The following is a 13,660-nucleotide window of genomic DNA, read 5'->3' as shown; positions in this document are numbered from 1 at the left end:
TATTTTTATCAAAATGAATATTTCAAAAGAATTTTCCATGTTAAAAGGCCAGTAGGACTTTGTTTTTTATTTAGTGATTTCATAATTTAGATTTCATGAATGGTACCATTCTTGATTTTTTAAATCCACTACATTATTTCCTTTTTGTTTTCTATTTAATTTTGCCATTTTACTTAGGATTACTAAGTTAAAAGATAAAATATTATCATTTACTTTTACTAAGCTTGGCAATGTGTTCTCTTTATTTACCATCCCACTAATAAATTTCATACTAAATTCCTATATAAGTGGAGCCACTTCTTACTTATTTAAATTAGAAAGGCATGAAAGCCACTTCTTAGTTCTTATTTAGGAAAATGTTATTTGCACTCCATTTTTTATTATCTGCAATTCCACTATTTGTTTTATCATATAGTCTAATTAATGAAACCTATATGATCAAAATGGTTATTGAAGTGTGAATAACAAAAATGGGAGTGTAAATAACATTTTCTCTTACTTTTTTAAATTAATAAGAAAGCATGAAAGGATGTTATATTTGTTATCTCTTATTATGATATTATAGAAGTCCTGATTGGAGTAGAATCATAAATAACGCAAGGCAATCGAGAAATGTGATATGTTGGAATTCAAATAGGATAACATGCACATTAACTAACAATTTGAAATGAAATGATTTTAAAAAATAACCAACAATTTCAAATGTGAAGAGTAGATGTGGAAGTTGAAAGGAATATATTTTATAAATTAAATTAAATGTGAAATGCTAGAAAAATGGAATTGGGAGTGAGAAGATGTGTGGACGCTTGTTGCTAAAAATCTCTTTTCAAATTTATATAGATATAGATATTGATTGAGTAGGACAAATTGCATATGAAGATATTGATTGAGTAGGATTAATTGCATATGAACTCTTCATTTTGAAAGAAGCCTCATGTTCTGGAATGTTGATTGATCTATATGTATATGGCTCTACCTTTAACTAGGGGTGCAAACGAGTTGAATCGATTCGAATTTTGGTCTAATCGGAATGAACTCGACTCACTTTTTATTGAGTTTGAACTCGATGAGATTTCAATGTAAAACTCAAATTTGAACTCGACCTTAAATTCGAACATAGTCAAGCTCGAGTTCGAGCCTACTCAAGCTTACAAAATAAAAATAATTATTTTGTTTTTTAAAGAATCAATAAAATAGTCATTTTCCTTAATAAATAATAAAAATATTAAAGATGTATAAGTTATTTCACTATCAAAATAAAAATAATATACATACATGTGTGTGTGTATATGTGTGTGTAGATATGTATATATGCATATATGTATGTATGTATATATGTATTTTCGAGTCGGCTCGCAAATTAACATATTGAATTTCTTTATGCTCGGTTTGAATTTGATGACTTGATTGACTCAAACTCAACTTGAGTTCGATGTTCACCGAACTCAAGTCGAGCTCTTTGCTATAATATGTAACATTCATTTTATGAGGTATTCGCAATGTTAGTTATACCATTGCTATAATAGGTAACATTCAATCATTCATAAGTACACATTCATTCATACTAAAAAGCTCACCATTGCTATAATAGGTAACATTCATATTATATGGTGTATGTATCTGTTATCTTGTATTACTACTCGCAATGTTAGTTATACCACAGTTTTTAATTCCACATAAGGAAACCCAACACAAGCATAATTATAGTTACTATGGTCCAGCGAGATGTGCTTTTGTTCATGCATCACAAGGCTTATAGCAAATGCATTTGCCAAAAGGCTTGCTACATTTGCCATCAGGATAATTTTCTTCTGAACAGGAAAACCGACAATCTCCTCTAAACAAACAAGGGCCGTCAAAATACTTTGATGGTTTAGAGCATGCTGCAGCTTCAGCTTCCATGACACCATCATCTACATTTTTCAAACAATCAAAGAGTGAGCATTTGCACATTTTGCTTACAAAATAAGAAAAAACTAAATGCACTCTAAAGTCCCTGCATTTGGGTAAATTGAGAAAAGAGCTTACACCATTAGCGTCCTTTGATAAAATCAAGTAAAGTGGGCGAAAGGGACTCAAGTATGCATAGTTATTAAACCCGGTCCGACCTGACGGTTCAACCGATCAATCCGGTGAACCGGCAATTGAGCCGGGCCGGATTTTCAATAGAATCGTTTATGCATTGGCATGGAAAAATTTTATCAAGTTGCTGAAAGGAGATTCGAGCACCAAATCTCCGACATGTTAGTACAATACACTCACTGCTGGACCAACCACCATTTATGTATTATTGTATTCACTTTTTATTATATATTAGACTTTTATTGTTATTTTATTTTTTCAAAACAAAATTTATATGGAATCTTTAATAACCTTTTATTATTCCCCAAACTCTATAAATTATGCAATTGGCTTAAAAAATAACATATTACACAATTCTTTTTAAAGGCAAATTTCATTTTTAATAAACTTTTGCACTTAAAATTCATAAATAAACTAGATAATTACATTTAAATAACATTTTATACTTGAAATTTGATAGATTACTAATTAAATTTAGGTTCTTAATTCTTATAAGAATTAATGATTCTATAATAAATTAGACTAACCAAATATTTATTATGAGATAAAAAATTATGAGATATAATATTTAAATATATTTAGTGACCCACTGGTTGAACCACTCACCTATTGGTTGAACCAGTAACCCGTTGACCCACCTCTTTCACCGAGTTCCTCCCCGGGCCGGGTTTAATAACTATGCAATTATGTAATACAGTTCCAGAGCATTCAATGGAAAGAAAGAATATTCATCCAATATATATGGATAAACATTTAGAACACTACCTCAATCAGGTTTTAGAGCGAAAAGAGGGTCTGAGTATCTTACTAGAAAATAGAAATGGTAAGAAGAAAGAGCAGCAAAATGATGCCAAGAAATTTCCTCGTTTCCATGACTCCAATGCCTTTTCTGTCCGTTGAGCCTTTTTTCTTAACAAAAAAGCAAAGAAAATCTCTGATTCAAGACCAATTTTCTTTAGACAAGCTGATTTATTTATAGCCAAATGGCAACGAGGCATCCTTGCAGATTGCATTCTATAAATCAATAGGTGGAGAAAGTTTGGAAGCAATGAATTGCTTTAACTAATTTTAATATAGCACTTAACTCTATCCTCATTTCCTTTTCCCTTGCGCAAGAAACACTTATCATACTATTCGTACCCAGGAGGCAATGGCTTCAAATCCTCTGTCCCCAAAATAGTCTATGCCCTCTCTGTCCCTTATTTGTACAACCGCCACGTGTCTCTAACCTTTTGTTAACCCAAACTCAAATAAATCAATAATAATCGGTTTACAAGTTTTGTTAACCCAAACTCAAACAAACCGATAAGTCAAAACTTTTTTTTATTTTCTTTTTAACAAAAAAGAGTCTTGTTGATCATAATTTTTAACAAACAAGTTTAGCTCTTTCTAATTTTTTTACATCTCGTAATTATGTAAATGCGATGATTTAAAATTAGTTACTCAATAGTTTTGAGTTATCTGCAAAATCAGCCTTTGAATAAACCTGTCAATCGACTATTATCGGTTTGTTTGAGTTTGGGTTAACAAAACTTGTAAACCGATTATTATCGATTTATTTGAATTTGGGTTAACAAAAGGCTAAAGACACGTGGCAGCTGTACAAATAAGGGACAGAGGGGACAGAAACAATTTTGGGGACAGAGGATTTGAAGCCGGAGGCAGTTGCAATTTTTGTAACAGAAATCTACGATTGAATTATATAGAGAGATATTAGTAGTACTACTCTTTCCACATAGGTTTGTCCATATCTATATTAAATATTTGAATTACATTTCGGATACTTATATTTCGTGTTAATATGTATAGATGTAGATATTTATCAAATAAAATTAACAATTTTCAGGTACCATGTCATCAAATTGGAAACACACATGTTAAACGTTGGAAGTCATTGGGGGAAATTTGTGATTTTTTTTTTTCAATCGCAACTTCTGAAATTTCAAGTTACAGATAATGTGGTGTCGGAAATGCAAGCTCAAATGGGCGTTGTCAACTTCACAGATGAACACTAATATGCCGAATAATTTAAAGCGTAATTGTAAAGATGTTTTACCTCTTTCTTTGATTTTTATCCTTGTAGACATCACACCCAGTCAAAACTGCTTTAACGAATTCATCTTGTAAAAATTGTCATCCGAAGTAGATTTCAGAGATATTAGAACAATTTTGCAGTTTTACTTTCAGGGTAAGTAAATTTTTGCAAGACAAGTTCTGTTTATGCACCTTCATTATCAACTCAGTCTAGTTCACACCACCTTAAATAGATCGAAGTATTCTCATCCTTCTAAATCTTGAAAACAAAAATTGATATACAAGTAATTATCACGTGAACAGCAGCAATTCTAACAAGCAAAATTCTCCCACACTAGCAAATGACGACGAGGGAAATAAAACAAAACTGAAACAGTGATACGAGGTTACGACCTAATGATGATACAAAGACACCCCAAGGTTAAAACAAATGGTTCAGTTAAAGAAACAAGCACACCATATCAGACTTCTGTTTCACCATTGGGTGCAGCATCCGCTGCATTGTAAGCTACATCAGCTGAAGAAGTGTCCATATCATTGAGTCCCAACTCCTCATTCTGCTCCCACGATCTTTCATATTCCTCGACTGGGTAATTTTAGAAGCAATATGCTACTTTTAAGTTATTCAAGTACACAGGAGGCATAATTTTATCGACCGAAAATATGACTACATACAGAAGAATCGTCATCACAGGAAGGGAATGAAGGCATATGCTTACATGATAATTGATGATCGTCCTTAATATCGTCAGTTGCAGGTGCAATGAAGGAATTTGCTAGAGCATCGTCAATAATCAATGTCCAAGGCTCTTCCAAGCTCAAAAGCTGTATTATATAAAAGGTTTGCATGAAACGAGGGACAAATTTACAAGCATAAATTTCAGGGGAGACAGACAACTCATGCTAAGTTTTTCTTCTATAAATGTCTTGTAAGTCCAATGAATATGCGAGAAGAAGATAGTACAGGAACCATAAACATTTGAGCAGGCATTTAGAACATAGCATCCAAATACAAATGAACTTTGCAACATAGCATCACTTTAGCTCAGCCATGTATTTATACTTTTTGAGTATTTTGTGGTAACAAGGGACTCACCTTGTTAAGCCTTGTCATGAACTCCTGCCATTTGCTTCTTTTAGTGTCATCAAGACTATCTCCAAAAGTGAATCCATGCACTCTCTCAAGATCTGCAGTGTTGATATATAAAATCTCTCTTAAAAAAAAATTTCATTAGCATTAACAGTTCAGCACAAGCAAAAGATTTTTTAATTTGCCAAAGATTAGAACCAAAATCAAAATAAATAAATAAAATTGTCGGCACGCTGAGGTATGATCATCAATCCACTTCTGGGACATGCAGAATATATAATTTTCCTATCTTCTAAAATTTCCACAACAATCTGAGCCTATCAATAGATCACTAGGGCTATCCCCTTTCTGTTCATAGAAATCCATTTAGAAGAGGCTTATACCTTCCAAAAGCCAAGAAAACTGAAAAATTCCACAGGAACTTCCTCCTGGAAGGAGCTGAAGGGGAAAGGAAGCTCCGTTAGGTAGATGTTAATATTCTCAGATCTCCTCCTGGTAATGGAGTTCTGGAAACCTAAGGAGTTAGTTTTCAAATGAGGCTATCGGTAAATGCTCCTTTGAGTTTGAAACAGGAGTAAAAGGGAAGCTTGAAGAAGAGTGGTTGCTAGAAAATCTGGCTCCATGACGGAGACAATGGAAGAATGGGGTACTCGGGGAATTTGCATGTGAACGAGCTTGAAGAAGAGTGGTTGCTAGAAAATCTGGCTCCATGACGGAGACAATGGAAGAATGGGGTACTCGGGGAATTTGCATGTGAACAAGCTTGTAGAAGGGTAGAAAATCTGGGAGTATGAGCAGAGTGCAGAATTGAAGAATGAGGAGTCACATGGGAGGAGTGATTTGAAGATTCGCAAGAGAAGCAAAATGACTAGGAACTAGATCCAAACTCACTCAATAAAATACAAATACTCTGGTGTTGAAAAAAGAATGAAGAATTACTCCACATTTGAGGGATCTAACATCAAATTTGTGTTGCAAAGAAGGAAAATGAGGGAAGGAGGAGAACAAAGTAACGTCCAAACCTAATTGACCTAAAAGGTGAGAAAAGACGAATGGATGCACAAAAAGAAAAAACCACTTAAAAATAGTTGAGAAAGTGTAGCTCTTCAACGGACCAAACCAAAAACTACAATCAACTAATGACAAAGTTCTGAATAATCATTGAGAGATATTACGAAACCGATTTGGCAATGCAATCTTAGACACAAGCTGGATATTAATCCAGCGAAGAGTAAATGACAGAGTAACCAAATATTAGCTATATTTTCAAGAAATTGAACAAGAAATGATAGTGCAAGAAATTGGTAGATAGAGAAATAAAATGAGGATTTACAAGGAAACTTACTTTCACTAATTTTTGTAATCAAACCTTCAATAGTGGTCACAACCCCACCCAAGGTGCCACTCGTCAGCTCCAAGTCAAGCTCTGGAATTTTCACACCAGCAGTATCTGACTGATTTGGCCCAATTTTTCAAGTCAGAAAACTCTTCAAGTTTATAAGCAGATTACAATAATGAAAGAATTCAAACAAAGAGCAGTTGAACTTGTACAAATTTACAATTTAGAAACAAGAAAAGGTAAACAATCAGATGCTCTGCAGCAAGTCACATACAGATAAGCTATGCCAAAAGTTTTCTGGTACAAAACTTTCTTGCTTAGATCCAAAATTACAAATTTCAAAAAATAATGACCAAAAAAAAAAAGAGGACGAACCATGAACCCCTATCATGCACACACACACAGTCAAACTATCTAGAAACATCTAGAACAGCATGTGAGGACTCTTACTCTGGTAACCAACCCAATACTGGGGCACGAATTCCACAAAATGCAAAGAAGATACAGCACTTAAAGTTTTACGGTCTAGAATTTTTCAAGGATGATTAAAAAAAGAAAGAAGAGTATAACATATCTCCTTTAATGAACCGCTAAACTGAATTGCAAGTTCAATTAAAACTCAAAACCATAACAACATACTATTTACACTTCCTGAAAGAAATTAAAGAAGTTTGAAAAAGGAAGAATGTAAATGCTATAACTTCCAATGGGATTCATAGAGGATGATCTCTTGTTCATACCATTTCACAACATAAAAATTTAGTAGTTCCAAAAATGATTATTATTCCTTTCTATCTTTTGTTGTCTCATCACCAATACAGCACACAGCTGAAGAAACCAATATTTTCAGAGTGACAAATGAGCAGAAAAAATAAGGTTTCTTAATATGCCTTTCTAGCCAAAGTTAATGGCCATTTGTTGCTCCAACATGCTTTCCTTGGAAAATTTAGAACAAGGTAAGATTGGAAAGTAGTGCTTTATTATGTTTCAACTCTTCAAATGACACATGTTTGAGACAGATGTAAATATAAAGCACAACATAGATAATGGGAACAGGAGTACGACCAGTAAGAGATATACTCCATTCTCAAAGTGACAGTACATCACAGTCATAGATACCGAAACAAGCTCAAACTATACCTTTATCACATCTCGACTAAGATCCTTTAGATTCTCAACATGAACGGTAATTTTCTTTCCTTTAGGAGGAATCCTTCCACCAGGTTTCAGCTGCAAGAAAAATATAACATCAGCGCACGTCAAAAGCGAGAGAAATGTGTAGAGCCTAGTCCATATTTTTGCCACTATTTCATAGACACAACCACAGAAAAGTACCTCTGAGTTGCGGTAACCACAAGAATCACAGGAGGATGCCATCACTATTACTTCTTGGAAGTATGGAATATCTATGGAGGGTTAAGCTCAACAAGGCTTAATGTGAAGGCTTACCAAATGAAACAACTACAATTGCATAAAGAAATTACAAAGAAATAAAAGTTTAGTCAAGATATGGACGGGGGACTTCAAAAATAGAAGAAACCACAAAGAAGCAGGTGAAGAACTTTTTGACTATTTTCCATGCGAATTTATTGAAATTTGCGAACAAAAAAAACTTGCATACAGGAGGCATGACTCCTATGCATCTTTCCAATTTCCTTGTACTTGTCAACCCAAGTGTAATTTGACAAATGTTCATGGTCCTTCAGCCCCATCACTGAGGAGAAAAGTCCTTCCAACTAGACTAAAACACCTAATCCTTTTAAGCAAGGCATTCTTTTGATTTAGTTTTACTTATGGTGCACAAATTGAATGTGCCATCTAAAAGGGGATGAACCGACAAGAAGGGGCCCTTCAAATCTTTAATGTTGGACACCCTAAAAAGTATCCACTGGCATTGCAAATATTTGTTTGAAGCAACCCGGTCCAAATTGTTTCCTACATAATATCCTATTTATTGTTTGCTTCTCCACTATACTAAGTTTGCTAAGCAATGGTTTGGCAACCTGTCAGATTGTGTACCAGTTGTGAAGAAGATGATAGAAGAAAGGATACTGGTAACGAACATTCGACACTCACACATGGCAGCACAAGCTCCACAGGTTAATGGGAAAGTCATCACCTGTTTAAATACCACAAAAACTTTAATGAGAACGCATAAAAGAGCTCAAGTTATGGGAATTTCCAATCCATAAGGCGTGCTTTCAGAAGACGACATACCTCTTCAGGTGCAGAATACCGAAACAATGCTTCAGCAATTTCCGTGCTGTTACCTTGAGCAATTGCTCGACGACCAGCTCTTGCACCAACTGATCCATGTGGTTCACTTTGGATTTGATCGGGACCATTCTCTGTATTTAATAATGCTCCATCCCCAGCTTCTCCTGATGGTGATGGGTCAACAAGGTACCCTAGAGACGCTTGTTGCTCAGGAGTTCTTGCATAGAACTTAATAGTCAATGATGGATCCAGAGAGGGAGCAAACCTAAAGAGACAGACATCAGTGTCAAATACAAAAAGACAGGAATCAGAATTTCAGGAAATGACTTCTGCAAAAACTAAATGTTTTCCTTTTGAAGGGAAACCATTCACAATTTTATAGGAAATGATGTCTTACGGATTCTCAATGAAGCTGTTACCGGAAGGATCATCAAGAATGAAGGTGAAGGATGAATTTGCTGCTGCACATGCTCTCAGTTTTATTAAGAACTCATCTATTGCATCAGCAGTTTGAGAATTTACTTTCTGAGAAAATAAGCTAGGAGTTAGGGCATTTATTTCTAAACCAAAAGATAGAGCACTTAACAACAAAAACAAGAATAACTATGATGCCAATAATTAAATTCAATGTAAGAAACTCACCCTTCTTTCTTCTTGAAGAGCCTCCAGCTCATCAGCAGCTCGTATCAACACCCCTTCAACCTGGATATACACCACGAACACATTTTATTTCAGGTTTTGACAACAGCATGAAGATGTTGAAAGAAATTAAGAGTGAAGGATTCTGAAAGTTAGCTTCTTAATTCCATGTGATTAACATGATTAACAAAAAAACTTACTTGTGCCAATATAATCTCACCTAAATGCAGTATAAGGAGCATTTTTTCTTGGGAACGCAGCTGCTTGTGACGGAATAATTGTTGCCACTACAGCTCTCAAAAAAGTGCCTATTTTTGTTGTTTAGGGGCATAACAAGTACTTTTCTGTCAATTAGTTTTTTTTAATTTTTTAATTTTTTAATTTTTTTTTTGAAAAAAAAGCCTTCCATCAAGCTATTCACAGTTTTTTCTTCAAAAACTAGTATAGACATAATGGTTCATTAGACAGTAGTAATTCATGCCAAAGGATAATTTGCATACTTCATGAATCCATAGATAGATGCACATAATTGGTGATTATTTGAAAATATAAGAAACACGCATACTTGGCAAATAGGCACATGCAAAAGAAACAAATTCTATCTAAAGATAATCCTAGTTTTAGTTTTATCTTTGTCATTAAAGATCACTTTTTCTTTAATTTCCATTAAATGTAAAAGATGTTTGAAAAACACCAAATATCAACCATTGGCATGAAAATATTTTCCGTACCAAAAGCTCTATTTTTCAAGTTATGGAGAGTGGACTAGTTACATTCTGAAAGTGCTTTTATTGTCTAAGTACCTTTCCAGCAACAACACTGCACCCTGGGATAGCACTGGAATTCATTTGACTTCAATTCAAGACAAAATTTTGAGGAGAGGTTTTGGAGCATAAACTTTTTTTGTTTATGTATCATAATTTGCATAAACAGATCATACTTGGTTTTGTTAGATTACCAGTATCTAAATACAATACAGATACTTATGTAACAATTGATTGGGAAAACTATGGCGAATAGCTCAAATTATAGCAAGGGTGGGAGAATCTCCTCAAGAGTTAGTACTGCTTCCTATACCCAAATACAATTGCAACACCTCTTTCACTCATGCAAAAATAACACAGCCTTTCAATTTCAAAGCAAGACCACAGGAAACACCCAAAAATTCTGCAGACTGCTTTGACCCGGCCTAAAGACATACTAGGAGTGAAATTGTTCAAATTGCTAACCAAATTCTAGCATTGCTAAGAAGGTTTGAAAAATTGTACCGTGGACAAAGAGCCACGCTGAGCCTCAGGAGGGATCTCGAAATCTAGTTCAGGGATCTGCAAAAATACATGAGCAGGAAAATGTATAGTAAGCATAACGTAAAAAGGAAACCTTTGTTTAGAAAGCCCAACTGGAACATGAAGCACAAATGCAAAAGATGCTCAGGGTCAAGTATTAGGTGTTAAAACTTAGCAAAGCTCCCATACTGCATCTAATCAAGTATACAACCAAATGTCCTTTACTAGACTGCCGGAAGAAAGAATAACTTGAACTACATATAACAGACTTGCAGCAGTTATACAACTGCTAAGATAGGGTACAGTTGTGTGCCTTATCTTGAATAACTCTCTAATAGAATACCTTGATAGTGGCCGACTCGGATTTAACCACTTGACGATTCAGCATCTGCAACAAAATTAAATTTCCAGTCATCCTTGTTCAAGACATGATCCAAAAAGTAAATTAAAAATGCTGAACAATTAGTACAAATCAAATAATTTAGGAATTATATACATCAAAAGTATCAATATAACAAGAAGAAGAAAGCCAAAGAGGCCTAGAAATGTAAATTCCAAATGTAACAGTTTGAGAAGCATTCAATTAAAGAATTGGCAAAAATCATCAAGAAAAATAATCCATAAACTGTAATGCCAGCAAAGGGAGCTTGAGGAAAGCAAGAAAAAGCACCTGCCACTAGATCAAACAGACAAAACATTTTCAACTTATAAGAAAGAGTGATGAAATGGGTCCACAGATATAAAAGAACATCAAATAAGTACACTGGCATACAGAATCAAATCCATCACTGACTAAGCAACATCATATGCCGGATCATGAAGTTCAATGTGGCACAATCAGTCTCTCAAATCAACAGGAAGTTTTACCAAGAGTACCAGAAGTCAATTTACAGAACTAGGTAGAAGATATGAGTCATATCTGGATTCAGTTGGTTAATTATGAGACATCAAGCTTAAAAGTAGCAAAGCAGAAAATCCTCAAAAACTACGTAAAAGATGCACAAAATAAGATGAACTACCACAAAAGCTTGCATTTTTTTTTTTGGACCAAGTCACATATTTTGTCATAATCACTCACACACTCTACAAGACACCAAAAGATACTTTAACAACAACAGAAAAGAAAAAGCTCCTGGAATCATGCCCAAAGTTTCAAGGTTGTAACATGATTGTCTTAAAATATACACTTCTGATAAGTTATTAGCAGAGTATTATTAGCTTCTGCCTTTTGGTAACCTTAGTTTATGTGCTGTCTAACTAGATATCATGAAATGCTTCTTTGTTGAGAAAGTCAACAAATGATAAGCTATGACATGGATAGCAGTAATTTAAATGAAACCTTTTAAATGTCGAGTCACTATCATCATTTCCAAGACTAGAATATATGTAATAACTAGTAAACTTTAATTGACAACAACCTGGCGATGACCTGATGGAATTTTCAGGCAATAATGACACCCTCGAGGTTGAAGTTCACCAGCAAACTGCACTTCATTGTTCCTTTAAGAAAGTAATAAGAGCATAAGAACCTACAAGCCTACCATCTGATTTGCCCCACCCAACTTCTAATTTTTATTATCCCGAGCTGAAGAAGGAACAAATTACCTCTCTCCACAATGTGGACATTCAAATGCTGCCAATAATATCTGCAAGCAGAGGGAACTTTTTAAGTAAGAATGTGCTGGATTCAAGTGGTTTCCTCTCCAAAGTCGTGATCACCCATGGAAGAAAAAAATTAACACAAAATCAATCAATTCTAGGTTTGTTTTTCTCAAACCTTTCTATGATACCAGCAAAGGGAGATATACCTTTCTAAAATGTGGAATTGCAGTCAATAACAATCTTGTTACGCCCTGTTAGCAAAGAAAAGAGGAACTCATGTCAGTAAAACGTCAAAACTCTTATCTCATTCTACTTCTGTTTCAGAAGCAAGAGAAAACTAAATTTTCTTACTTAAATCAATGTCATTCTGACTGCAGATTGATAACAAAGAAAGTAAAATATCATGAAACCTGAAAAGATAAAGCTCTAACCAACAAAGGGACGAAAAACAGTTCAACATAGAAACAGCAACAAAAAACAAACTGAAACGAGCAATATGACCAGAAATAAACATATGCAGCCACAAAAATGCAGGAAAACCATTACTCCTTTCAATTTTACCACCTCCTATTAATTCATCTATCCTTAATCGGTTTCATAACACCTATATTAATTGAAAACCTCCTAATTACAATCGTAAAAATCAAACCTTTGTCTTATCTTTCTTTTTTCCCTCGCAGTCCCTAATTCCCCAATTTACAGTTGATTAAAGAGTAAGTAGAAAGAGTTACATTTTCCCCACAGCCACAAAAATGCAGGAAAACCATTAATTCTTTTCACTTCCAGCATCTACTAATAATTCATCCATCTTTTATCGAATTCAGAACTCACAATTTGCTCAAGGCATCCAAATTATAACTGTAAAAGTCAAACCTTTGTCTTTACTTCCTCTTCTTCTTCCCCTTGCATTCCCCAAATATGCTAAATTGAACGACAACATAAAAAACGGAAACTGTAACTCAAAGCATTGTTAATTAGAGAGCAAAGTAGAGAACTTCTTACATTTTCTTCGCAGCGCATGCAGAGGCTTTCGACCTCATAAAGAGGTGCGTCAGTGGCAGCATCATCGTCAGCGGCGGCGGCGGAGACGGCTTCTACCACTGACCTGACATCCACAATTTGCGGCTGCTCTGCTCCTCCTCCTCCTCCTCCTCCCCCTGCCTTAATTTCTGTTGTTGTCTCCATTATTAGAAGGAAGATATCAATCAAAAATGGGAATTTGAATTCAGAAAAAATGCTCAGCCGCCGAATATTATTTGCTCAAGACAGCTGAAGAAGAAGAAGCCTTTATATATTTTCAAATTTATTTGGAGGAAAGGGGAAAAAGAGGGAGGCGCTATCTCTAGAACTCACTTGAAGCCGTGAGGAGGC

The 13,660-nt window shown here is 34.7% G+C and overlaps 1 protein-coding gene across 1 annotated transcript; it reads right to left on the bottom strand.

Moving 5' to 3' along the window:
- Positions 1-4,313: 4,313 nt before the first annotated feature.
- On the bottom strand, positions 4,314-13,620 carry LOC113783635 (zinc finger protein ZPR1 homolog). The gene is made up of 16 exons (XM_027329827.1): positions 13,292-13,620; positions 12,496-12,540; positions 12,293-12,333; positions 12,106-12,187; positions 11,031-11,075; positions 10,670-10,726; positions 9,405-9,464; positions 9,160-9,287; positions 8,763-9,027; positions 8,598-8,664; positions 7,881-7,951; positions 7,686-7,775; positions 6,552-6,660; positions 5,213-5,304; positions 4,836-4,941; positions 4,314-4,702 (listed from the first exon to the last, which is right to left on the bottom strand). The coding sequence occupies exons 1-16, from the start codon at positions 13,472-13,474 to the stop codon at positions 4,578-4,580; spliced, it is 1,566 nt and encodes a 521-aa protein (XP_027185628.1). The 5' UTR covers positions 13,475-13,620; the 3' UTR covers positions 4,314-4,577.
- Positions 13,621-13,660: the final 40 nt, after the last annotated feature.

The sequence above is a fragment of the Coffea eugenioides genome, chromosome 9 (assembly GCF_003713205.1).
Source record: "Coffea eugenioides isolate CCC68of chromosome 9, Ceug_1.0, whole genome shotgun sequence".
In the NCBI taxonomy this organism is placed as follows: Eukaryota; Viridiplantae; Streptophyta; class Magnoliopsida; order Gentianales; family Rubiaceae; genus Coffea; species Coffea eugenioides.
Note: the sequence above shows the minus strand (reverse complement) of the source record. Positions and strands in the feature narration are given on the sequence as shown.